We start from the raw sequence: 22,210 nt of genomic DNA, 5'->3' as shown, positions 1-22,210 counted from the left end.
ATCTACATCTTAGGAAGGTCTCTTTTGCTGCTGTATGGAGGGTGGAGGCAGGAGACCACTCAGAACTGTTACCATACTCCACGCAAGACATGATGGTGGCCTGAGCCAGGGTGCATGGCAGTGGGGAAGGACGGGGGCATGGGGATGGGTGGGGATCTGTTTGAGAGGTAGGCTGCTGAAGGATTGGACATGGGGTAAGGGAGAGGATGGTGTCAGAGATGACTCCCAGTTTACTGACCAGCATGCCTAGGGGAGGTGGTGCCAATTGCGCTGATTCCTCTGGAGAGGGAAGAATAACCACTTCAGTGTCTCAGGAAGGGATGAAGGAGAAACAAAGTGGGGTCCAGAATTTCAGGGCCAGAGGCTGGAGGGCAAGGAGCCTGGAGACAAATGGTTTCACTGCCAACAGGACCACTGGCGGAGGCACAGGCCACACTAAAGGGAAGCAGGGATGTCCAAGGCCCTTCCAAGAACCACTGAAAGGTGGTGCTCCGACAACTACAGGTCAGGAGGCCACTTCTCTTCCACTTCACATCTGCCGGGCTCAAGGAAAGGAGACGACTTCCCAGCTGAGGAAGCCCTCCTTTGGCAGTTCCGCGGTCTTTTAAAAAAAGGCCATAGAACCACGATGCCACCTTAGTTAAAGCCTTCCCAGCCCGGTAGCCCCCGCCCCTCTACGAAACTCACGAACCCACTCCCCTCTCCACCAGGCAAAGCCCACGCCCCGCAGAGTCTTTCCTCCTGCTCTTCCCTCTGCCGCGTGGACCCTCCTACCCATTTTTCGCCCGAAGAATCTTCCGTTCTTTCTTTCCCACTCCTGGCTCCCGGAGCAAGTTGCTTTAACTTCTGTTTAGCAGGTGATTGCTGCGTGATGCCGACTGTCCGGCCCAGATCGGGGAGGACGACGGTGTTTCGACCCCCAAAAAGCCCCCGGGAAATCCGTCCTGCATTAGTGACCCAGGAGGGCTTGCCCCCAGGTCTCCGGACTGTTCACGCCGCAGCAGCAGGCACCTCCTATCCGGGAGCGGCGTCCTCAACACTCCGCGTTCCGGGGCGCAATCCGCCGCGCGCCCTGCAGAGCTGCCGGACGCTCGGAAGCCGCAGAGAGGGAGGACCGAGCCTCGAAGGAGAGACGGCAACTGGGAAGTAGCAGTTCTGCGCAGCCAGATCACCTGACACACGGCCGCGCGCTAGGCAGGAACTCCGTCACGTGACTGCGGCGCCCGCGAGCGCTTTTCTCACGTGACGGAGGCGCCTGCGTGTGGACCAATGAGGGGGCGGGGGCGGGGCTGGGCAGGGGCGGTGCGCGGGAAGAGCTCCCGAGACCCCAGCTGCGGCCGCTGGGTCCTGGTGGGGACTGAGAGGTCCTGGTCGCGGGCCTTGAGGGTCCTCGCCCGGGGCCATTGTCGTGTGTCATTGCGGCCGCAGGCTAGGCCTCGGGTTGGAGCTATGGGCAGCGTGAGGTGTTTGGTCACCGGCGGCAACGTGAAGGGTGAGCTGGGGCCGGGGGCGGGGGGCGGTGGGTGGTTGGGGCACGTGGACCGACCCGCGCGGCGTAGTCTAACCCCCTTTTCTCCTCTCCTCCCAGCAGTGTTCGGCAGAGCCGTCCACTCCTTGTCCCGTCTCGGGGACGAGCTCTACCTGGAACCCTTGGAGGACGGGGTGAGGGACAGGGCTGTGGGAGGAGGGTCCCAAGAGGGAGCCGGTCACCTGGGCTCGAGCCCCCCTCCACCATGGGCAGATCTGTCTACTGAGTTTCGATTTCCTTTCCCGTTGCTAGCGCATCAGTTTGGCCCTGTCAGCTTTGCAGGCTAGTGTCTGAATTGAGAGCAGTGCCCAGTGGGAGTGGGGGTGAGCGATGTCCCCCTGACTTGGAGGTAACTAGGGGAAGAGGCAGAGTGCTGGTGGCTGTGAAGAGGACAGGCCCTTGGCAGTGTTGAGGCAGAGTCAGGGAGCAGATACCAGCTAAGGTGGTGGTCCTTGAAGAAGAGGGAGGATTTTAAGAGGTGAGGGTGAAGGTGAGAACATTAAAGCAAGTGTGTGAGCACAGGCAGGGCAGAGGGCGGGGCCTATCGCTGCCCCTGACAATGCCCTCTCCCCTCTTTGCACGCCAGCTCTCTCTCCGGACAGTGAACTCTTCCCGCTCTGCCTACGCCTGCTTCCTCTTCGCCCCACTTTTCTTCCAGCAGTACCAGGCAGTTGTCCCAGGTCAGGATCCCTTGCGCTGTAAGGTCCTGATGAAGGTGAGATGCCCGGCTCAGCTGCGGGTCTACCCTCCCCCCCCCACACACACACATACTCCCACCCCAGGAATCTCCATTAGAAGGACTGCTGCTCTGGGTCGCTTAGGAGATGCTGACTGGGAGAGACGTATGTAGGGTCATCTGGTGCAAAATGCAGTGGGAGTTTAGCAAAGTCCTGAAGGTAATGAAGCCTTGGGGAGGGTGGCTGACTGCCAGGGAACTGCAGAGACTCTCATTCAGGCTGGTGACATCCAAGTTGGTCTTTAAGGCATTCCAGACAGTGAGAACAAAGGCCTAGAAGTATGCAAAGATCCCTTTTCTCAGTGTGGTGGTGCTGGGCCCATGCTGAGCAGGCCTTCTGTGGGCCGTGAGAGCTGGTCGATGCAATGCCAAGCTGACGTGTTTCCTTTCTCAGTCATTCCTGTCTGTCTTCCGCTCGCTGGCAATGCTGGAGAAGACCGTGGAGAAATGTTGCATCTCCCTGAATGACAGGAGCAGCCGCCTGGTGGTCCAGCTCCACTGCAAGTATGGTGAGTGGGCTGCTGGCTGGCCAGGGGTCCCCAGGATGTGGGGGTGAAGGTTGGTGAGGCCCACTGAGACCCTGTCTCTTCATCCAGGGGTGAGGAAGACTCATAACCTGTCCTTCCAGGATTGCGAGTCCCTGCAGGCTGTCTTCGACCCAGCCTTGTGCTCCCACATGCTCCGTGCCCCAGCCAGGTCAGCACACCCTTTGCCTCAAGCTGAGCCATAGGTCTCTCTCTTTCTTCTTTAGGGCCCCCATGTTAGTTGAAAAAGGCACCTCCTCCATTTTCCCTACAGGACTGCTGTGGAACCCAAAGTGCTAACCCAGCCTTGTTTGCTGTCAGGTCCTTACCTGGCTCTTTAAAGGCAGAATTTAGAGAGGATGTGGGAACAAAGGTGCTCCCTTGTTCCATTTTCCTCACTGTCTTTGTGACTCCATATTCTCCACCGTGAAGGTCTGGCTTGGCTGTTGGGGCCCTTCAGACCTACCCAGTCTGACTCCCTGGACATCTTTCAAATCTCTTTTGTCTGGCCTGAGCAGCCTTGAAGGTCCACCCATAACCTTTGTGACTCAGGGTTTCAAAAATCTAATCTGGTCATCCTCCTAGGGGTATTCCCATTGAAGGCCAGGCTATCTTCCTAACCCTGGCAGACTCTGACTACACCTGCCCAGGCCCTGGCCTTGACTCCCTAGGTGAAGGCAGGAGCCAGGGTGGGGAGGCTGTGGTCTGAGGGCTACCTGAACCATTGACTGAGAGGGTGGGCTGTTCTGAGCAGTCAGAGCATCAGGGCTTGTGTTCAAGCAACCCAAGGTCCCATTCATTTCTTTTAGTAACGTCAGGATATGGTGATTTGAAGGCCCCTTTCAGTCCTAAAAGTGTGTTGTCCCAAGTTCAGTTGAAATAACCCTGCTCAGAATTCGTTTGGATAAAGGAGGGAAGGCTTGCACCTCTGGTCCAGACTTCAAGGCTCCTTTTCTGTCTTCTCTCTTTAATGAATGTTTCCTTTTTTTCTTATGGACAATTCCAAATATATACAGAAGTTCTGGTCCCCGGTCATTTTGGGACAGATTCCAGATGTTACTTAATCTGTAAACATGTATCGACATATTTCTATAGACAGGGCCTTCAGTGGCTCTTCCTGAAGTGAGCGGGTGGGGTTCCCACCTCTGGGCTGCCTTCCTCGCCCACCTGAAATCCGATTCCCACCCATGGGGCCAGGTGCTACCTGCCTTGTTCAGTTAAGTGCAAATAGGCTTCCCTTCCTTCCCATTGCCTTCTCTGGGCTCTGCCACAAGAGCCTAGAAGCTTAAGTGGGGCAGGGACCATGCATGCCCATTCCTCTTTTCCTCTCCTTCCCAGGGTGCCCCGAGGTGGTTCTCCTTACATGTTGCTATGTGTGCACGTACACAGACGTGCATGTGTATCTGCCTTGCCTTGGGTCCTGGAAAGCAAGGCCACTGGGCAGGGCCGAGCCTGGGCTGGGCATGACGTTGTGCCCTCTTCATAGGGTCCTGGGGGAGGCTGTTATGCCCTTCCCCCCTGCACTGGCTGAAGTGACTCTGGGTATCTGCCACGGCCGCAGAGTCAGCCTGCGTAGCTATCAGGAGGAGGAGGCAGGTGAGGGGGAGTCAGGCCACAGGTGGACTGGGCGGGGCTACTGGGTGGGAGATGGGAGGGGCCAAGCCCAGGTTCCGCCTGTTCCTGCCCCTGCAGACAGCACGGTCAAAGCCATGGTGACAGAGGTGAGCATTGGAGAAGAGGAGTTCCAGCAGCTGCAGGCCCAAGAAGGGGCAGCCATCACCTTCTGCCTCAAGGAGTTCCGGGTAGGTGACCCTTACCCCCCACACTGGCCATCCTGGCCTCTTGCACAGCCCAGGGCCTGAGCTCTTTGCCTCTTCTCTTAGGGGCTCCTGAGCTTTGCCGAGTCAGCAAATTTGTCTCTGAGCATTCACTTTGACGCCCCGGGCAGGTAACTCCCAGCCTTAGACTAGGGGAGAGGAGGGGAGGGGATGGAAGGACTCTGGGAAGCCAGGAACCAAGGGCCCTGACCTTCCTCGGGATCTGGTCACCTGCCCAGGCCTGCTATCTTCACTATCGAGGACGCCCTACTCGACGGCCACTTCGTCTTGGCCACGCTCTCAGAGGCTGACGTGCACTCTCAGGCCCTGGGCTCCCCTGAGCTCTGCCAGCCAGGGCCCCAGCTCCAGGCTCACAGGTGAAGGTGCCTGCCGACCCATTCCACCTCCCTCTGCCCATCCCTGCACCCTGGCCCAGGCCTGCGGCTTCTAGTGCTGCCCCTCCCCCACCACTTCCTGTCAGGCCCTGCCCCTCCTGCTCACAGCTTCCAGCCCTGCTGACTGAGCCTGCACCGTCAGCTGTGCTCAAAGACCCCTCCCACCCAGGGAGGTGTCCCCAAGGCCCTGCCGGCTTCCTTCTCTGGCTGAGGCCTCCCCTCTGAGCCTCCTCCCAGGCTGAGGAGGGAGAAGGCTGCTGGGAGGCAGGGAGCTGCCTGGGGTGGGGAAGCAGGTGGCTGGAATGGCAGGTGGGTTGGGGAGGCTGGGCCCAGTGTAGTGTAAGCAGAGGAAGTCAGCCTGGCCCCTGGCCCAGCTTGTCCCAGGGCCCCCGCCTGCTGCAGCTTCTGTCCCCTGGGGAGGGGGGCTGAGCCCCCTGCGGCCTGACTTACAAGAATTGCTGCTCCTTTCCCCTAGTCAGGCTAAACTGGCCCCCAGGCTGCCTCTTCTCAGGCTCCTACCTGAACTCTGATCAAACAGATTCCAGGCTGAGCCCCTGAAGGAAGCTACCCCTGTATCTTCTCCCCTCCAAGCAAATCAGGAAATAAAACTACTAGAGATCACCAGAGCCCAAGTCGTGGGTCACAAGCTACCCCACCCCTCCTGGCCCTCCAAGGTCGGGCCCTGCCTTTGCTTTTCTCTGTTCCGCGCTCACACTGTTCCGTCTGCCTGCAGCACATCCCACCTGGACGACTTTGCCAATGACGACATTGACTCTTACATGATTGCCATGGAAACCACCGTGGGCAGTGAGGGTTCACGGGCACTGCCCTCCCTCTCCCTGTCACCTGGCCCCCAGCCCCGCTGTAGCCCCAGCCCCCAGTCAGAGGAGGAAGATGAAGCCGAGCCCAGCACAGTGCCTGGGACTCCCCCACCAAAGAAGGTAGGGGCAGGGGAGTGGAGGGTCGTGATGGAGGAGGAGGGAGGAAGCAGCCTCCAGAACTCACTCGGGCTTTCTGTTCTCCTTCCAGTTCCGCTCACTGTTCTTTGGCTCCATCCTGGCCCCCGTACATTCTCCCCAGGGCCCCAGCCCTGTGCTGGCTGAAGACAGCGAGGGTGAGGGCTGAACTGGGAACCTGAAGTCTGAGTCCAGCGGCCCTGGATTAGATGACGCACCAGCCCCGCCCCCTGCAGGCCCAGGCAGTGGATGGTCAAGGGGGCCCAGATGGAGCCAAGCTGGCTGTGCCTGGCTAGCCACTGAGCGCTTCCCCCACTGAGTGTGGCTGGCTTGGGACCTGCTGCCTTCCCCTCCCAACAAATCAGGACACCCCCCTCCCCCAAAGGAAGAAAACCAGTATGCTGCTGGCCCCTGCTAATCATGACCTGCCCTCTCTCCAATCCTGGACACACCCCTGTGGTCTTGGAAAGCAAGACTGTTATTGCTTTCCCAATACTCTTTGGCTCTGGCATGGAATTCTAAGAACCTCTGTGGCCTGAGCGTATGGCTGGGGGTCACCCTGGCTGGTGCCCAGCGCCCAGAGCCTTCCCAACCGAGTGGCCTGCAGGGCTGCCAGGCCCTGTGCTTGAGACAAGGGAGACAGAGCCCATGGCGAGAATCCAGCTTTGACCTTTATTCAAGAGACCAGATGGATTGCCCAGGAATCCGGCTGCCAGCCCTGAGGCCAGGCAAGGCTGGAGACCCATGCTCTGGCCTTCCTTTGCCCTGAGCTGCAGCCTCAGCCCCAGGCTCCGGCCAGCAGCCACTATAGGCACAGGCAGGAAGGAGCCCTGAGGGATTGGACGCTGCTATTAATTCATTAAAAAAAAAAAAGAAAGAAAAATACCAAGGCTCTGTGTTCCCCACGATGGGTGGGCCCAACAAGCTGGCCTGACCCCCCCCTCCATGGCAGCGTGATTTCTATACAATCAATCCATCATCTGGGGCAGAGGGGCAGGCCCGGGGCGGCTACTTCTTGGCTTTGGCGGAATTACGTGGTGGAGTGATGGGCCGGCCCCCTGGGTTCAGGCCACTGAACTGCCCGTATTTCCCCTTGTTCTTGTCAGCGGGCTTGAGGATCTAGAAAACAGACATAGCTGGTAAGGCTCACTGGGCTGAGGCCCAGGACCCTTGGTCCCTTCTTCCCCTGCACCCACCTGGAAGGAGCACATGAGGGTCTCATCCACGCTCATCATGGCACCTGCGTTGTCAAACTCGCCACAGTAGTTGGGAGCTGAGAAAAGTGTCACCAGCTGCCGCTTGGCAAAGAACTCGTAGCCATCTTCTACCACCTGGCAAGGATGGGCGTGGTCAGCCCAGCCTGTGCGGCCCTACCCAGCCCCCACTCCCTGCCCCACCCAGAGAGGCCAGCCCACCTGGTGCGCCCGGCAGATGAGGTCCAAGTCATGCTTATGCAGGAACTTAGCCACCACCTCAGCCCCAAAAGTAAAGGAGACCCCACGGTCGTTCTCGCCCCAGCCCTGCACATCCTTGTCAGGGTCCGACCACAGCAGATCGCACAGCAGACCCTGGTCAGGCACATCTGTGGGCCGCATGATCCGCCGAATCTGTTCCATGGACTGCAGGTCCGGGGACAGGCCTGCGGGGTACAGGGAGGACAGTCAACTCCTCAAACAAGCCTCAAAACCAGACCCCCTCTCCGAGGGAGCCTTTGCCAACCAGCCTCACTCTTCCTACCACCACCATCTGGCCCCTCTCCTGGACCCGTGGGGGCTCAGGCAGCCAGAGCTGGCCCTCCTTCCCTCTGCATGTCTGAGGCCCTGAGCACAGAGGCAAACCAGCCAGAGAAGCCCCTGCCCTCAAGGAACACAGCGCTTGGAAGAAAGATGAACTCCTTGAGAGCAGAATGCTGAGCACCACAAGAAACTGCCTAATGGCGGGGGTGTGGCAGTACAGCTTCCTCAAGAGAAGGCATCTAACCCCCAAGACAGCTAACGGAACTTTATTCCAGGGCCCCGGGGATGTGGCTGGGGCTTTTAGCTTCCAAGGAGGCCCTCTCACCTCCATGGCAGCAGAAGATCTTCTCGTCCACTATGGCCGCGATAGGCAGGCAGTTGAAGCAGTCGGTGAAGGTTTTCCATAGTTTAATGTTGTAGCGTCTCTTGCCTGCCCAGAGGAGGGAGATGCCGGCCTGTGAGGAGGCTGCCCGCCCCACCCGCAGCCTGGTTCTCTGAGGCGCTTTGCAGGCTGGTCAGACACAGCTGAGGGAAGAGAGTGGAAGGCGGGGAGGGCTCGCCCTCCCACCCCACCCGCACTGTGGACCACCTTCCAAGATGGAATTCAAAGCATCTCAGTCCACAGGAACCCAACAGGATCCGTAGAGTTGGCACACACACGCACCCCCCCACACACACACCTGCCCCAACCCATGAGCAGGCCAAGGTGGGGTCTGGCCTATCTCCATTTCTCTTCTGGCCAGCAGATCCCAGCCCAGCTCGACACCCTAAGTGCTTAAGCAGCGGATGTCCTGGGGGTGGGGGAGTCACCAGGCAGGGCCTTGAGGAAAAGCATTAAGAATATGGGCAGCCCTCCAGTCAGCATCCATTCACCAAACCCTTCCAAGTGCCAGGCCCCATGCCAGGAGGGCGGGGCAGCCAGAAATGAACTGAACCCGGCCCTGCAAGCTCAGTCTAGCAGGTACCTGCCAGACACTGATATGGCTAATGCCAGGCCAACAGGAGGGTCCCACAGAACAGGGATGAGCCCTTCAGGAGTCGAGCAGCCACCACACCCCGGGACCACTCACACTCATCGTAGAAGCCGTAGATGCGGTTGATGCTGGCACACTCGTGGTTCCCACGAAGCAGGAAGAAGTTCTCAGGGTACTTGATCTTATAGGCCAGCAGCAGGCAGATAGTCTCCAATGACTGCTTGCCCCGGTCCACGTAGTCCCCCAGGAAGAGGTAGTTGCTCTCCGGTGGGAAGCCGCCGTACTCAAACAGCCGCAGAAGGTCGTAGTACTGACCATGGATGTCACCTGGGACCCAGGGAATCCGGTCAGCACCAGGTGCAGTGCCTGGACTGGCTTCCTCAAGGGAGGAGGAATCCATGAACTTGGAGTGGGGGTGGTGGAGGGGTGTGGGGTGGGTAATGCCATTTTCAGGAAGCCCAAGGGGGCTGGGGCAGGGAACTCACCGCAGATCTTGAGGGGTGCCTCTAACTCCAGAAGAATGGGCTGGCTCAGGAAAATCTCCCGGGATTTGAGGCACAGACCACGGATCTCATTCTCTGTCAGCTGCACATTCTTTCCAGGCCGCGAGCCTTGCACTGGGAATGCGGAATGGGGCGTCAGGACCCCGGCCTCTGAGGTCCTGGGGAGCCAGAGGGTGGCGATATACAGGCGACCGCCCCAGGGGAACCTCTGTATTCGTCTGGGTCTCTCCCGACACCCCTCCTCGACCAGGACCTGTCTCATGCCCCCCAAAACAAGGCCCTCGAGAAAAGGGTGCGCTGGGGTCCCCCCACTCAAAACCTAATATCGCAGAACCCCTTTCCCGGGCTGGGATTCTCAGGGCTCTCCCTCACTCTAGGAGCCCCAGGCCACCGTGTGCGCTCCCGGGAGAGAGGGCTGCTTCGCGTGCCCGATCGGACCCCAGACCCCTCAGGGAGCCCGCGACAGGGGTGGGGGAGGCGGCTGGACCTCGCGGCCCGTCCCCGCCCAGTCTCCACTGGCCCCGGGAGGGGCAGGCCCGCCCGCGCGCCACTTCCGGGCTGGGCAGCGGGCCAGGGCGCGGCGGGCGCGGCCCTCCCCGGCCTCAGCCAACCTTCCAGCAGGCGCCCGATGATAGAGTCCAAGTTGAGCTTCTCGCTGTCGGACATGGCGGCGCCGCCGCTCCGGCCCTACAGCTCCGAGCCCGCAGCTGCCTCCCGCCCTCCCGCCGCCTCCTTCCGGCCTGGCTCTCCTTCCGCCCGCCCGGACCCGCCCCCGCCCCCGCCCCCCGTCGCCCGGGCCCGCCCCCCAGGCCCGCCTCCGCCCTGTGCCCCGACCCCACGCTCTAGCGCCTCTGCTGGGCAGGAGGCGCACAGGCCGCGGTAGCCCGGGGGCGGGGCCTCTGGGGGCGAGGCGGGGCTTGGCGCGACTAGGGCGGGATCTTGCTGAGGTGCTCGGGGCGGGGTTCGTGTGGGCGGGGCCAGGCCCCGCCCACAAAGAGTCGCCCAGACGCGCTCCGAGGTTAAGGGACCGGAAACGCTGTGGAAGTTGTTTTTCTCTTGCAGAGACTCGTCAGCCTTCATCAACCCTGCTCTAGGCGGAGGGTGGTATGAGCGCGTGAATAACCGCGAGGAACCCCAGCCCAGACCGCCTCCTAAAACACTGCGGGTTAAATCCTCAAAGTTTCCGGAAAAGGAAACTGAGGCTCAGAGTTAGCAAGGGGCTGGCCCAACACGGGGGACTCACGTTCGCGGAGGCCCTCATCCTTCTGAGTCTTTGTGGGGTCCAAGGACACCTGTTCCTGAACTCCAAGCCATAGTCAGGTCCTCCCGGCCTCTGTGCATGCAAAAATCTTTATGGGTCCCACAGTTACCACGTGAGAAGCACAATATGCTGTATGTGTGCCTGTTAAAAGGCTTCCCCCCTGAATATCAAACATTAAGTAAACCAGAATTCTTATTGGAGCCCTGACTTGGGTGTCTTACATACCAGGAACCTCAAAAGTGGAGGCAGCCTGGCCTCTGCCTCTGGCAGACCCTGGCCAATCACACCCCACCCAGGAACCCACCCAGCCCACGGGGAGGGAGGGAGGAGCCCACGGCCGGCCCAGGGGCTGACAGGAAGAGCCTCAGAGAGGAAGGGGTGACACCTCCCCCCCACACCTTGGGAGGGGCCCGGAGCCGGTTTGCTGTAGCTGTGGCTGAGGAGGAAGTGAGAGGAGGAGGGTCAGGTATGGCCGGGTGGGGAGCCCGGGCTGCCGGGGAGAGGGGCTGGGCCTGGGGCTCCATACAGAGGTCAGGCTTTTCTGCCACGTCAGGGCCTTCCCTCCCTCAAAAGAAGAGGGGATGTCCGGGGCTTGGCGGGATGCTCTGAAACCTGCCGGCTCCAACCCCACATTTTGGCTCTGGGGCTAGGAACTGATGGGAGCCCAGGCCCCAGGCTGGCCAGCGGCCACCCCTTAGACTGGCTCTCCCCCATGTCTTACAGCCTGAACCTGTGGCATCACAGTCGGGGGCACCATGGCCCAGGCCCTGGGGCAGGACCTGGTGCAGCCTTCCGAGCTGCAGGATGACTCCAGCTCTTTGGGGTCCGACTCTGAGCTAAGTGGACCCGGCCCGTATCGCCAGGCTGACCGCTATGGCTTCATTGGGGGCAGCTCAGCGGACCTTGGGTAAGTGGGATGGAGTGGGGTGGGGAAGCCGGGACTGAGGATGGGGTCTGGATTCCAAAGTGAGGTGTTCAAAGGTCTGGGAGGGTGTGGCAGTAGGGACTGAGCTAGACACTGAGCCAGATCACCTCTCTTCTCTCCTTCAGGTGAAACTTTAAGGTGGAAAAGGCTGGGGGGGGGGTGTGTGTTGGGGGAGGAGGGATTTGTTCCAAATGTCTCTTGTACTCCCAAACCTCCAAGGGTTTGCACCCTCTCCTGCGGCTGAACAGCCTTCCCTTTTTAGTCTCTAGCCCAGGAATCCCAGATCCAAACCATAGAACCCACAACACCTAGCCCCTCCCCAAAAGTGCAGACAGGAAAACAGAGCCAGAGACAGGTAGGAACTTGTCCAAGCAGATCAGAGACGGAACCAGAGTCAAACTCTGAATCCCTGGCTGCCAGTCCAGGATGCTGGACCAGCCAGCTTTCCCTATGAGTTATCTGTGTCCCTGTCCTGGGCAGGGTGGTTGAGGGGGAATAGCCAGCCAACCCCTCCCCCCATGCACACCCCTCAGTCTCTCTTGCTTCCGCCCATATCAGAGGCCACATCCTTTCCCATCCCCATGACAACATTGCCAGCTCTTGGTTACAGGTCATCGGCAGGAGCAGGAGCTGGGCTCAGGTGGGAGCATGGGGGGCGGTTCGCAGGAGTGGGTCCTAGGAAACAGCTGCCCGACACCTGGCTACCTATGCATGTGTCCCCAGCCCAGGTCAGGCCCCTGCAGACCTTATCCGCCAGCGGGAGATGAAGTGGGTGGAGATGACGTCACACTGGGAGAAAACCATGTCTCGCCGGTACAAGAAGGTGAGGGGGAGGGTGGCCCATTCCCCTCGGCCTGGAGCCAGCCCCTGACAAGGGCCACCCATCCCTCCAGCCCCCGCAGATGCTGCTTTTGCTCCCTGCCTGGGGGCACGGCCTGCTGGGGGCCGGCCAAGGGCAGCAGGTAAGGCTGGTGAGGTTGGCTAAGGTTGCCCCGGCCTCACCTGCAGGTAAAGATGCAGTGCCGGAAAGGTATCCCCTCAGCCCTGCGGGCGCGCTGCTGGCCCCTGCTGTGTGGGGCCCACGTGTGTAAACAGAACAGCCCCGGTACCTATCAGGTGAGCGAGTGGGCAGGGTTCCTGCCTCCCCTTCCCAGAGCCCTTTGCCATTTCTAGCCGTGACCCCCGCCTCCCCCTGACAGGAGCTGGCCTCGGCCCCCGGAGACCCACAGTGGATGGAGACCATTGGCAGGGACCTGCACCGCCAGTTCCCTCTGCACGAGATGTTTGTGTCACCTCAAGGTCATGGGTACGAGGCTGGTGATGGCCAGGGACCCCCAGGCCCCCAGCCCCAGGTCCTCTGGCCCAGCCCTCCTCCCCCTCGCCCAGCTTCACATCCTTTTATCTCAGGGGAGCCAGGAAGGCTGAGGCCTAGCACAGAGGTCACTAGAGGGTGGGCAAGGGACACCCTGGGGGACTGGCCCCTAACGGGGTCTTCTGGCACAGGCAGCAGGGGCTCCAGCAGGTTCTCAAGGCCTACACCCTGTATCGGCCAGAACAGGGCTACTGCCAGGCCCAGGGACCCGTGGCCGCCGTGCTACTCATGCACCTGCCCCCAGAGGTGAGTGACCCTTGACCTTGTTCCAGGGACCCGAGACCCTGACCCCGGAGCCCCAGTGGCCCAGGTGTCCCCCACCATGATTCTGAGCTCTGCACCCATAGCCCCCAACCCTAGGGACTCTGACCCCCAGTCCCTGTCTCAGTGACCCGGGGTCTCATGATTGCCACCTTCAGTGGCATTCAACCCCAATGACCTTGATCCCAGAAACGTGGGGGGCCCTTGACTTTATCCCCTTAAGCTCACAACTCCCGATTCTGAACCCTGCCACCATGACCTCTGACCCGAATGACTCCAGGAACCCCAGGCCTTGAACTTTGGGATGCTCCCAACCATTGACCAGTGAGCTTCAATCCTGTGACCCCCCCCTCCCCAATTCACCATCCCGAGCCATATAACTCTCGGCTCCGTAAACCCACCACCAGGCCCCCGACTGGGCCCAGGGCAGAGGCTCTGAGAGGGACCCCAGAGTCACCCCAGCTGCTTCCCAGGCTCCTGGGTCCTGCCCTGCCTGCCCCTCTGTGGGGGGCACTCACGGGCCTGTGCCTTGCCCACCCCCCACCCCCCAGGAGGCCTTTTGGTGCCTGGTACAGATCTGTGAGGTCTACCTCCCTGGCTACTATGGACCCCACATGGTGAGAGGCTGGGATGGGGGCCCCTGTGAGCGGGGATGGGGTGGGCGCTGGCGGGGGGAGCCGCCTGAGGAGGGCTGAAGCCTGGGGTTTGGGAGAGGGGTGGGGAGCGGGTGGGGCGCCGGGTGGGGAGAGGCTGATGGCTGTGGGCGCAGGAGGCCGTGCGGCTGGATGCCGAGGTGTTTGCGGCGCTGCTGCGGCGGCTGCTTCCGCGCGTGCATAGGCACCTGCAGCAGGTGGGCGTCGGGCCCCTGCTCTACCTGCCCGAGTGGTTCCTGTGCCTCTTCGCCCGCTCCCTGCCCTTCCCCACCGTGCTGCGTGTCTGGGACGCCTTCCTCAGTGAAGGTGAGTGGGCGCCAGGGCTGGAGCCTTGGGTGGGGGAGGGGGGGAGCGGGGACCCTGCCCCGGGGAGCTCAGCTGGCCGGCCCTGAATGCGCTCTGCTCTGCCCGGGCAGACCCCAGCACCTGAGAGGCCCTCCTGGGGCCCGGCTGTGATGAGGTGAGGGTGATGGCGGCGGCCACAGCACATGCAGTTGGCGCATTTGTTTGCTGCCTCCCCTCTGTGCTGGACAGGGTGCCTGGCCCTGGGGGGAGCAGGCGCAGGGGCCCAGGGCCTGTCCCTAGGAACCCCCTGGTAGGGGATGGGAAAACACAGGGAGTGGTAAGACGAATCCTGGAGGACCAGCACCAAGGGGGGCTTCCACAGAGGCAGATGGGCAGGAGCTGGGGGGCACAGCAGGTGCAGAGGCCCAGGGCCTGGGGCGAGGCCGGCCCACGGGCACCGCAGTGGCACTTCCCCCCAGCCATATGCCCCATGCTCGGGGGTGCCAGGTGCTGCCCTGCAAGCTGGGGCTGACTGCGCGCGTGGCGGGGACTGCAGGGGAAAGATGCTGGAGGATGGGGTGTGGAGAGAGGGGGATGGGGGATGGGATAAGCCAAGAAGGGGAGGGGAGCCGGGCCAAGCTGGGCTGAATTCTCAGGGGCTTCCGCCTGCACAAGGACCTCTTCATGTTCTTCAAGCAATGTGGGGTGGCAGCACCTCAAAAATGGTGGCGAACCATAGGTGAATTTATTGAGTAGCTGTTGGGTGCCCAATCGGCTCCAGGGCTTTCCCTCAGGGAGAGGGCAGCTGGCTGCCTCAGCTCTGTCCTAGACCCCACCTACAGGTCACCTCCTGGCCAGCCTCAGACCTCGAAGACGGGGTGGGGTAGGGCCTGAAGGTGGGGCCAAGCTGATCCCCTCGGGGGTGGGGAGGGCGGGGGGAGGGTGCAGCAAGGAGGGGCAGGGCTGTGGCGCCCTTTTATTAACCTTTATTAACGACGATCACAGCCATTGTCACGACTGCCCCATCACAAGTCACGATTGTCATTAGACTTTGCCGTGCGCTAGGTTGCTCTTCTCAGCAGATCCGAGGCTGCCAGGAAGGGATTGAGGCTCCAAGGAGGTTGGCCCATGGTTACACGTGCCCTGGTGTGTGTGTGCAAACGCACGCGCTGTGCACTGGGCTTGGAGCTCCTTCTAGAATCTGTCTGAGATCAGAGGGTCACAGACCAAGTTGGAAAAGCCTCCCAGGGTACCCATTCTGGCCTTTCCTTGTAGAGGCAGGGAAACTGAGGCCCAAAGGGGGACAACTTGGCATGGGGTCCTCAGTAAAGTCTGGACCCAAATTGCAGTTCTCTCCTGGCCCGAGTTGGAGGTGCAGGGCTGCTGGCAGTGGAGAGTGGGCTCCCGGCTGAGGAGGCCCCCTCTAAGTGACACTCCACCCCCCACCTGCCTGCAGGCGTGAAGGTGCTGTTCCGGGCGGGGCTGACGCTGGTACGCCTGGCACTGGGCACTGCAGAGCAGCGCCTGGCCTGCCCGGGGCTCCTGGAGACGCTCGGCGCCCTCCGAGCCATCCCCCCCAGCCAGCTGCAGGAGGAGGTCTTCATGTCCCAGGTGGGTGTCCCCTGCCCCCGCTGCACAGCGTGGGAACTGAGTCCCAGAGCGGGAAGCCGTAGTGAGAGCTGGAGCTCAGTTCCTGTCCCCCGAGCTGCAGAGAACATGCAAACCCCAGGCCTCAAGTAGTGTTCTTCTGTGGCTCCCCCAGCCACGAGGGAGTCTGTCCGCCCCTCCCGCCACTTCCGGGGGCTGTGGGGACCTCAGGGCTTCCTGTCTCGCCCCCTCTAGCCCGGGCACACTCAGCCCCAAGCAGCACCCCCGCCTCCCCACAGGTGCACGGCGTGGCCCTGTCCGAGCGGGACCTGCAGCGGGAGATGAGGGCTCAGCTGGAGCAGCTGCCTGCACCGGAGGCCGGGCCGCGCCCTCGGCCCCAGGCCCGCCTGCCCGGGGCCCAGGCCATCTTCGAGGCCCAGCAGCTGGCAGGGGCACGGGGCGGCGCCAGGCCCGGCCCCGAGGTGCCCCGCATTGTGGTGCAGCCCCCGGAGGAGCCCAGGCCACCGCGGCGCAAGCCCCAGACCCGAGGCAAGACTTTCCACGGGCTCCTGACCCGGTCCTGGGGCCCTCCTCTCGAGGGTCCCTCCAGGTCCCAGCGAGCCTCCTCCTCCTTCCTGGACACCCGCTTCTGAGGGCACCGTGGACTCAGCGGCTCCCCAGGCCTGAGCGGCTGGATGGCACTTTACCCTTGGGATCTGGCGTCACCTCAGCTCCCTTCGCGTGAAGGGTGGGGGTGCTGGGGTGATCCCCCACTCAGCCTGATCAGTTCCTTTGACCCTGTATCAGGCACAAAGACGAAGGAAGGTCCTCCAGGGGCCAGGGGAAACTTGCTGGCACCCAGGCCCCCCCATCCACCCACGGGCTGTCCCCATGCCTTGAAGTCAGCACTCAAAGGTGGGGTGGGGGGATGGGGGGGCCCCCAAAGGGCCCCTGGGGAGCTCTGCAATAAAGTCTGACTCAGCAGAAACTTGGAGAGGAGTTGGCGCAAGTGCCCCCCCACCCCATGCTGCCCCCTGCCTCCTTCCCCAGTGTCCCCCAGTCTGCGCCGTCCCTGTCTCCTGTTCCCTCCCCAGTCCCCTCCCCAGGGACTGCTGTGGCCCCGCGATGGCTGCTGGGGGAAGGTGTTTACCAGCCCCGGGAGCCCCTTGTGAGCCACCTTGCCCAGCCTCCTGGGGGCAGGTCGGGCACCTGCACCTGCGCAGGGAGAGCTGGCTGCCCAGGTGGGGGCCGGGCCCGGCACTGGGGCCCCTGTCCCTTGCTCTGCTCCTCCCTCTCCTCCCCCCCACCCCACCCCAAGGCCACCCCCAACCCACCGTGCCCCAGGGCCCGCCTCTCTGCGGGAGCCAGGCAGGAACAAAGACCCAGTGTGCACAGGACAAAGGAGAAAGGCCCCGCCGGCCCTTGCCCCCTCCCTATGCCCCGGCAGCACCCCCTCGGGACTGCCACCATGGAAACCCCCTCCCACACTCTCTAATTGCCCCTGAGGGGGCTTGGGGTGCCTGGGACAGGAGCCATCACCAGGACAGCAGGGCGGTTCCACAGCAGCCTGGGTCCCTGCAGAGGCCGTGCACTGGTGCTCTGAGTCCCTGCGTCCCTGCGTCCCTGTCTCCCCCCGGCCACCGCCCTAGCTCAGGAGCACCAGCAGGAAGCGTGAAGTCCCACATTTAAGTGGCTGTGCTGGAACACTGGCGTGGCTTCCCACCAAACCCATTGGAATGTTCTAGTGGCAGGGCCACAGGCTGCGCGGTTGCACCCACCTAACATGTGTTCAGGTGGGCCAGGCTGGGCCCTGGGTCTGCATCTGACCCATCCCGCTCTCAAGATGTCTGCAGCCAGGAGAAGGGAGTCATGGGGGAAACTGAGACAGACAGCCACAGCTTTGCTGTCTGTGGCAGACCCAAGGGTTTGACCCTGACCCTCGTCCCTGGCAGCAGTGAACCCACTCCCCACCGTTAGGCATCCTCCTGGGCCCGAGGCCAGGGGCTTTCTCCCTACCCCAGCCTGGCCCAGCCCCTCTGAGTATGGGGTAGCTGCTGGGGCCTCTGGGAGTCACGGGGAGCTCCCTGTAACTCCCTTGTCCCCCCCCCGCCCCCCCACAGCTTAATAAGAAGCCCCCTTGCCTGCAACTCACAAAACCCTTTCTCAGACACTCCCCCCTAGCCCCCCACCTCTGCAGAGGGCCCTGAGAGCCTCATTACAGAAAGGGGGAACTGGGGGTCAGGGAGGCTGAGCACTTGTCCAAGGTCACAACCAGCTCTTCTGTGCCTTCTAGAGGTGAGGCCTTTGGTCCTAGAGAGGGCAGTCTAGTGGTGGGATTGCAGACACTGTAATGGGGGGGGCTGGAGGGCACCCCTCCGGAGTCTGCCCCTAAGTGTTCTGTCCCTTCTCCTGCACTTCCCTGGGTCCAGGCATCTGCCACGCGGCTGGGAGGGGCTGGGGGCAGCGGCTGACAGTGGTCCCCAGCAGAGCACCTCTGTGGGAGCCTGGAGAGGAGCATTTTCTGGGCAGCGCTTCTGCACACGCCATTATCGACCAGCTCCATGGGGAACCGGAGGCGAGGGGCTGGAACACATTCACACACATCTCTCACAGGTCCCCCCCCCCACGGGGCTGGGTCAGCCCCAACAGCCCTTCCGTGTCAGTGGAAAAGAGATGCCCCCCTCCTCCAGGCACAGGCAGCTCTGCCTGGACACTCAGCTTGGCAGAGTGGGGCGTGACCCATTGGCGGGTACCTTTATTAGTGAGCACACCGCACAGCCATACTCAGTGATCCCTGGCAGCCCCGGTTCCTGACAAACCTGCCTGGAAACAAGCTCAGAGAAGGGAAGCCATGTGCCCAAGAACTACTCAGTCTATGGGAACCAAAGCAGGGATGGGATGGCGCCCAGGGATTTCTGTCTGCCTGAGTCAGCCTAGGGGTCAGGTGTGGGAAGTAGATAACGATCCCGGGGTCAAAGGGCAAATGGACCCCTGCCTTTTTCTTGGGGTAGAGATGGGGGACCATGGTCCATGTCCTGCATTACCACCCGCCCCAGAGGATCACCTCGAATCCCCATTGTCCCAGACTCTCAGAGGCCAGACTTGGGTCCCTGCAAAGTCCCTGCCCAGGAGAGACCCACCGATCCTCTCTGAGCCTCTGTTTCCTCCTGGGGACAATGGGGTCATGGCGGCTCCCACCCCGCCCCGAGCACAGCACGGTACCAGTCTCAGCAGGAGGATGACTGTTTGCTCCACCTGGACAGCCGCCAAACCGGCTTCTCCTCGCTTGGCCTGTGGAGAAGGGGACAACAAACCCCACCTGATTATCTTCTCCGCATCCACCCAGCAAACACTACGTGACTCCACGCCCAGGGCTGGGCAGGGGCCTGGAGAAGAGGCAGCGCCACCGCCCCCTCACCATGTGGATCTGCCCAGTGCTCCGGCAGAGGGAAGACCCCCTGCTCTGTCTCTCCCCAGCTGTGTGACCTGGGGCAAGTGACACCACCTCTCTGAGCTTCGCTTGCCCCATCTGTAAAAGGCAGGAGCTAGTAGCTGCTGCCTCGCGGGGTTCAGTGAGCTACTGCAGGTGAAGCCTCTGCCCAGGGCCTGCTTCAAGGTCAAGGACCAGTGGCTGGTGCTACCCCCAAGCGCTGGCCCTCTGCCAGGTGCCCCTGCACAGCCACACCCCACTTCGAGCCTGGGTTCATGTTTCCTCCACAACTCCTATCTGAGAATGAGTATACTGAGGTCTCCACGGGCTGCATGACTTGTTGGGGGGGGGGGTCTCAGCTCATGCTCTTTGGATGACATTGGTGCCTCCCTCCACCCTGGGGCTGGCCTCAGGCCACCCATGAGTCAAGGGAATGGGTCTTTGTGGAGTGGCCACACCCCATTCCAGGAGCCTGGGCTGGCTGCAGAGGGTCCTGGAGCAGGTCTAGAAAGCTGTATGGGGTGCATGGGCAGAGCTGGGTGATCTTGGAGAAGTCACTTTCCGCTCTGAGCTCTTCCAGGGGTGGCCGGGCATGGGTGCTCAAAGGCTGCTCTGTATACAGTTGTAGAAGAGCCCAAAGTTGGTCCTCTCCCCCTGTGGTGCCAGACCCTCGGGACTCTCCTCGAGCCCACCAGGTACCCCAGGAGGCTCACAGGGACTGCCTAGGAGTCCCCCACTGGGAGACAGCCAGGGAGAGAGGGTGAGCTTGGGGTGTGGGTTTGAGGAGCTGTGATGAATAGCCTCAGCGTGCTTGGAGGCCTTCCCTGCCTGGCCTGGTCCTCACCGCACCGCCCCCGAGATGGGGACAGGTCCCCTTTGAGGGGAATCACGGTAGGAGAGAGTGTGGGTCTTCGGCTGTGTTCGCTTGGGCGAGTGTGTGGCAGTCAGCCAGCTCTGTCGGCGTGTGCTGTACCTGCAGCTGGCTGTGAGTCTGCGTGTCTTGGGAAAGATTAAGTTGTAGCCCCAGGCACGCCGTTGGCCTGCCTGTTAACTTCAGAGACCTCCCCCATTCCTGGGTGCAGACCCAGGGGGACCCGCAGGGGTCCCCACGGGCCCGGCTTTATCCTCCCTTCTTGACCCCCTGCAGGACGGAGGGTGTCGCTGGGTACTGGGACTGCCCCCTACGTGGTGAGCCTCATATTGAGTTCCCCCTACTCTGGCAGTGACTGGGGGAGGTATGGAAAGGACCCCAAAGATGCAAGGGGCGCTGGAGGGCAGAGTACTTGTGACTAGGACAGGCAGCTGCCAGGCAGGGGCTGCGGGGACCCAGGACGCCACCCCAGGGCAGGGCTCTGGACACACGGTGTGTCCCCCGTCCCCCTTTCCAGGCCACCTCCACCCCGTAGGCAGCCCTAGTACCAGCCGCCGGCAGCTCCAGCTCTCCCCTCCCCCGCTGCTCCCCTCCATCCCCCCTTCCCTTTCCATCTCTCCCGTCTCTCTCTTCCATCACTTTCTCTCTGTGCGCCGCCTGTTTCTGTCTCTCCATTTGCACCTGTCCCTCCACCCGGTCTCTATCGGGGTCCCTGAAGATGCCCCCCCACCCCGTCTCTTCCCGGGCGGCTCCGCGCTCCCCCCTCGCCCCCTCTCATGACCCCCCCACCCCCAGCGCCCCAGGCCTGGGGATTGGTGGAGAATGTTTTGGGGGGAGGGGGCGGGTCCGGTCCCTGGCGGCGGGGCGCATCCGTCGGCGCGTCCGTCTGTCCGCCGTCTGTCCGCGCGGCCCTCCGCCCGCGGCCCCGCCCGGCCCTGGGCTTGCCCGGGGCGCTTCTATATAAGGCGGCGCCGCCTGGCCGGTCCCTGTGCCGCCGCCGCCGTGCCCGCCGTGCCCGCTCCGCCGCCCGCGCGCCGAGCCCCGCCGAGCCCCGCCGAGCCGCTGCCGCCCGCCAGGTACCCCGGCTCCTGCCCACCCCGGGGCGAGCCAGGGAGGGGGGCTGCCGGGGCAGGGGCCGCGGGGACGGGGACCCCCAGCGCCCGCACGCCCGGAGCGGGACCATCCGCCGCACCCCCCAGCCCCATGGGACCCGCGGCGCCCCTCGCTGGAGAGGCTGAGCTGGAAGCTGGCGCCGGGACCCCCCCAAGCCTTTGCCCCACAGCTACCCGGGATCGGTGGGCGCAGGGTGGGGCTGGAGGCAGAAATCCTCGCCCTCCTCGGGGTGGGGGTGGGGCGGCCCTGGAAATCTGGCAGGAGCGGGGACAGACACAGGGCAGAGGCACGGTGGCGGCCACCTTTCCACCCCAGTCGTGGGGGCTGGCGTGAGGGGGAGGGACCCAGCTGTCCTGACTCCCTCCTTTGTCTCTCTGTCCCTCTGTCTCTGCCATCAGTCTCTCAGCCACTTCACCTGCAAGATGGTGAGTGCCCTCTGCACCCCCGCCTCCCAAAGAAAAGCCTCAAACCCCAGGACAGAGGGAGGGTCCCAAGGGCCCAAGGCTGGGGACTGCCATGTATACACACTCCCACCCAAAACCAGCTCCACGCGTCCCCCTTGACTCCCCACCCCACCCCACCGTGGGAGAAGCAGCTGCTATGTGCAGAGCACACCCGTCTCCCCCCTCAGCCACTTTGACGTTCATTCATTCGGCAAACACTTATTGAGCACCTACTGTGTGCAGAGAATCCCCAGTCCGGGCCGACACAGAGCCGGCCTTCTACGGGAGGGCGCGAAGTCCTGCTTTGGCCCTGGTGAGCCAGGACTCAAGCCCAGGTCAGAGGCCCAGCCTCTGTCCTTCCGGCCACAGCCACGGCACACCGTGTCCCAGTGACAAAGGCAGTGCTCTTGGCTGGCACTCCCAGATTGGGGCAGGGCAGGTTCCAGCCCCCCACCAGACCTAGAGAGGCCTTGCAACGTGGCCAAGGTGCTCCGCCCCTGTCCTTTGCAGCACAGCTCAGCTGCCAGCCCCCCACTTCAGGCCGGGAGACACACGGAATAAACATTCCCACCTGCATCCGCCCTGAGCCTCCCAGCAGCCCCTGGGGGTCAGCCAGAGCACGGCTCGCCCCAGTCTCCGAGAGGGGCAGGGCTGTAAGATTTCCCCTGACTCAAACCATCTGAGAACAAGGGAACCAGCCTGGGGCCTCCCAGGGCCTAGCACAGGGCTGGGCACACACTAGGTCCTCAAGGCCTCCTTGGGAGTGACACCGAAACAGAATCACCTACTGAGGTAGGTCCCAGCAGAATTCTCACGATGGTAGAGGGGCCACGGAGGCCC

General features: G+C 62.5%; 3 protein-coding genes across 15 annotated transcripts in view; 2 read left to right on the top strand and 1 right to left on the bottom strand.

Annotated features, from left to right (window-relative positions):
- RAD9A (RAD9 checkpoint clamp component A) overlaps positions 1-8,221 on the top strand; it is a 102,505-nt gene extending 94,284 nt beyond the window's left edge. For 7 of the 12 annotated variants that reach the window (XM_077115559.1, XM_077115558.1, XM_077115552.1 and 4 more), the window contains 12 exons: positions 410-504; positions 855-1,492; positions 1,589-1,662; positions 2,115-2,243; positions 2,659-2,773; positions 2,861-2,960; positions 4,275-4,384; positions 4,481-4,590; positions 4,672-4,736; positions 4,845-4,982; positions 5,734-5,941; positions 6,030-8,221. In XM_077115559.1, coding sequence (XP_076971674.1) covers positions 1,270-1,492; positions 1,589-1,662; positions 2,115-2,243; positions 2,659-2,773; positions 2,861-2,960; positions 4,275-4,384; positions 4,481-4,590; positions 4,672-4,736; positions 4,845-4,982; positions 5,734-5,941; positions 6,030-6,125 — 1,368 coding nt within the window. In that variant the 5' untranslated portion in view covers positions 410-504; positions 855-1,269 and the 3' untranslated portion in view covers positions 6,126-8,221. The remainder of the gene's footprint in view (positions 1-409; positions 505-854; positions 1,493-1,588; positions 1,663-2,114; positions 2,244-2,658; positions 2,774-2,860; positions 2,961-4,274; positions 4,385-4,480; positions 4,591-4,671; positions 4,737-4,844; positions 4,983-5,733; positions 5,942-6,029) is intronic. The other 5 variants (XM_077115554.1, XM_077115551.1, XM_077115561.1 and 2 more) reach the window with 4 other exon arrangements.
- PPP1CA (protein phosphatase 1 catalytic subunit alpha) lies at positions 6,610-9,913 on the bottom strand. Its single transcript, XM_077115562.1, has 7 exons — positions 9,781-9,913; positions 9,152-9,283; positions 8,763-8,993; positions 8,018-8,122; positions 7,372-7,595; positions 7,153-7,287; positions 6,610-7,075 (listed from the first exon to the last, which is right to left on the bottom strand). Exons 1-7 carry the CDS (start codon positions 9,833-9,835, stop codon positions 6,965-6,967), a joined length of 993 nt encoding a protein of 330 aa, XP_076971677.1. The 5' UTR covers positions 9,836-9,913; the 3' UTR covers positions 6,610-6,964.
- A 234-nt stretch (positions 9,914-10,147) lies between these two features.
- Positions 10,148-16,501, top strand: TBC1D10C (TBC1 domain family member 10C). 2 transcript variants are annotated; one of them, XM_077115546.1, is made up of 10 exons: positions 10,148-10,896; positions 11,154-11,337; positions 12,079-12,178; positions 12,364-12,471; positions 12,555-12,661; positions 12,859-12,973; positions 13,540-13,605; positions 13,758-13,947; positions 15,383-15,537; positions 15,813-16,501. In XM_077115546.1, exons 2-10 carry the CDS (start codon positions 11,186-11,188, stop codon positions 16,164-16,166), a joined length of 1,347 nt encoding a protein of 448 aa, XP_076971661.1. In that variant the 5' UTR covers positions 10,148-10,896; positions 11,154-11,185; the 3' UTR covers positions 16,167-16,501. The 2 variants fall into 2 exon arrangements, with proteins under 2 accessions (XP_076971661.1, XP_076971663.1); XM_077115548.1 differs by lacking the exons at positions 10,148-10,896; positions 13,758-13,947 and having other exon boundaries at positions 10,903-11,337; positions 12,863-12,973.
- The last annotated feature ends 5,709 nt before the right edge of the window (positions 16,502-22,210 follow it).

The sequence above is a fragment of the Tamandua tetradactyla genome, chromosome 9 (assembly GCF_023851605.1).
Source record: "Tamandua tetradactyla isolate mTamTet1 chromosome 9, mTamTet1.pri, whole genome shotgun sequence".
In the NCBI taxonomy this organism is placed as follows: domain Eukaryota; kingdom Metazoa; phylum Chordata; class Mammalia; order Pilosa; family Myrmecophagidae; genus Tamandua; species Tamandua tetradactyla.
The sequence above is the reverse complement of the archived record's forward strand: the minus strand, read 5'-3'. Positions and strand labels throughout refer to the sequence as shown.

Bases quoted from the DNA above. Each gene is read 5' to 3' on its own strand.
- PPP1CA (XM_077115562.1), bottom strand. From the start codon at position 9,835: ATGTCCGACAGCGAGAAGCTCAACTTGGACTCTATCATCGGGCGCCTG. The intron at 8,123-8,762 runs GTGAGTGGTCCC...TCCTCTGGGCAG, and splicing joins CTACGGCTTCTACGATGAGT to GCAAGAGACGCTACAACATT. The intron at 7,288-7,371 runs GTGGGCTGGCCT...CATCCTTGCCAG, and splicing joins TCATCTGCCGGGCGCACCAG to GTGGTAGAAGATGGCTACGA.
- TBC1D10C (XM_077115546.1), top strand. From the start codon at position 11,186: ATGGCCCAGGCCCTGGGGCAGGACCTGGTGCAGCCTTCCGAGCTGCAG. The intron at 12,179-12,363 runs GTGAGGGGGAGG...CCTCACCTGCAG, and splicing joins TGTCTCGCCGGTACAAGAAG to GTAAAGATGCAGTGCCGGAA. The intron at 13,606-13,757 runs GTGAGAGGCTGG...CTGTGGGCGCAG, and splicing joins GCTACTATGGACCCCACATG to GAGGCCGTGCGGCTGGATGC.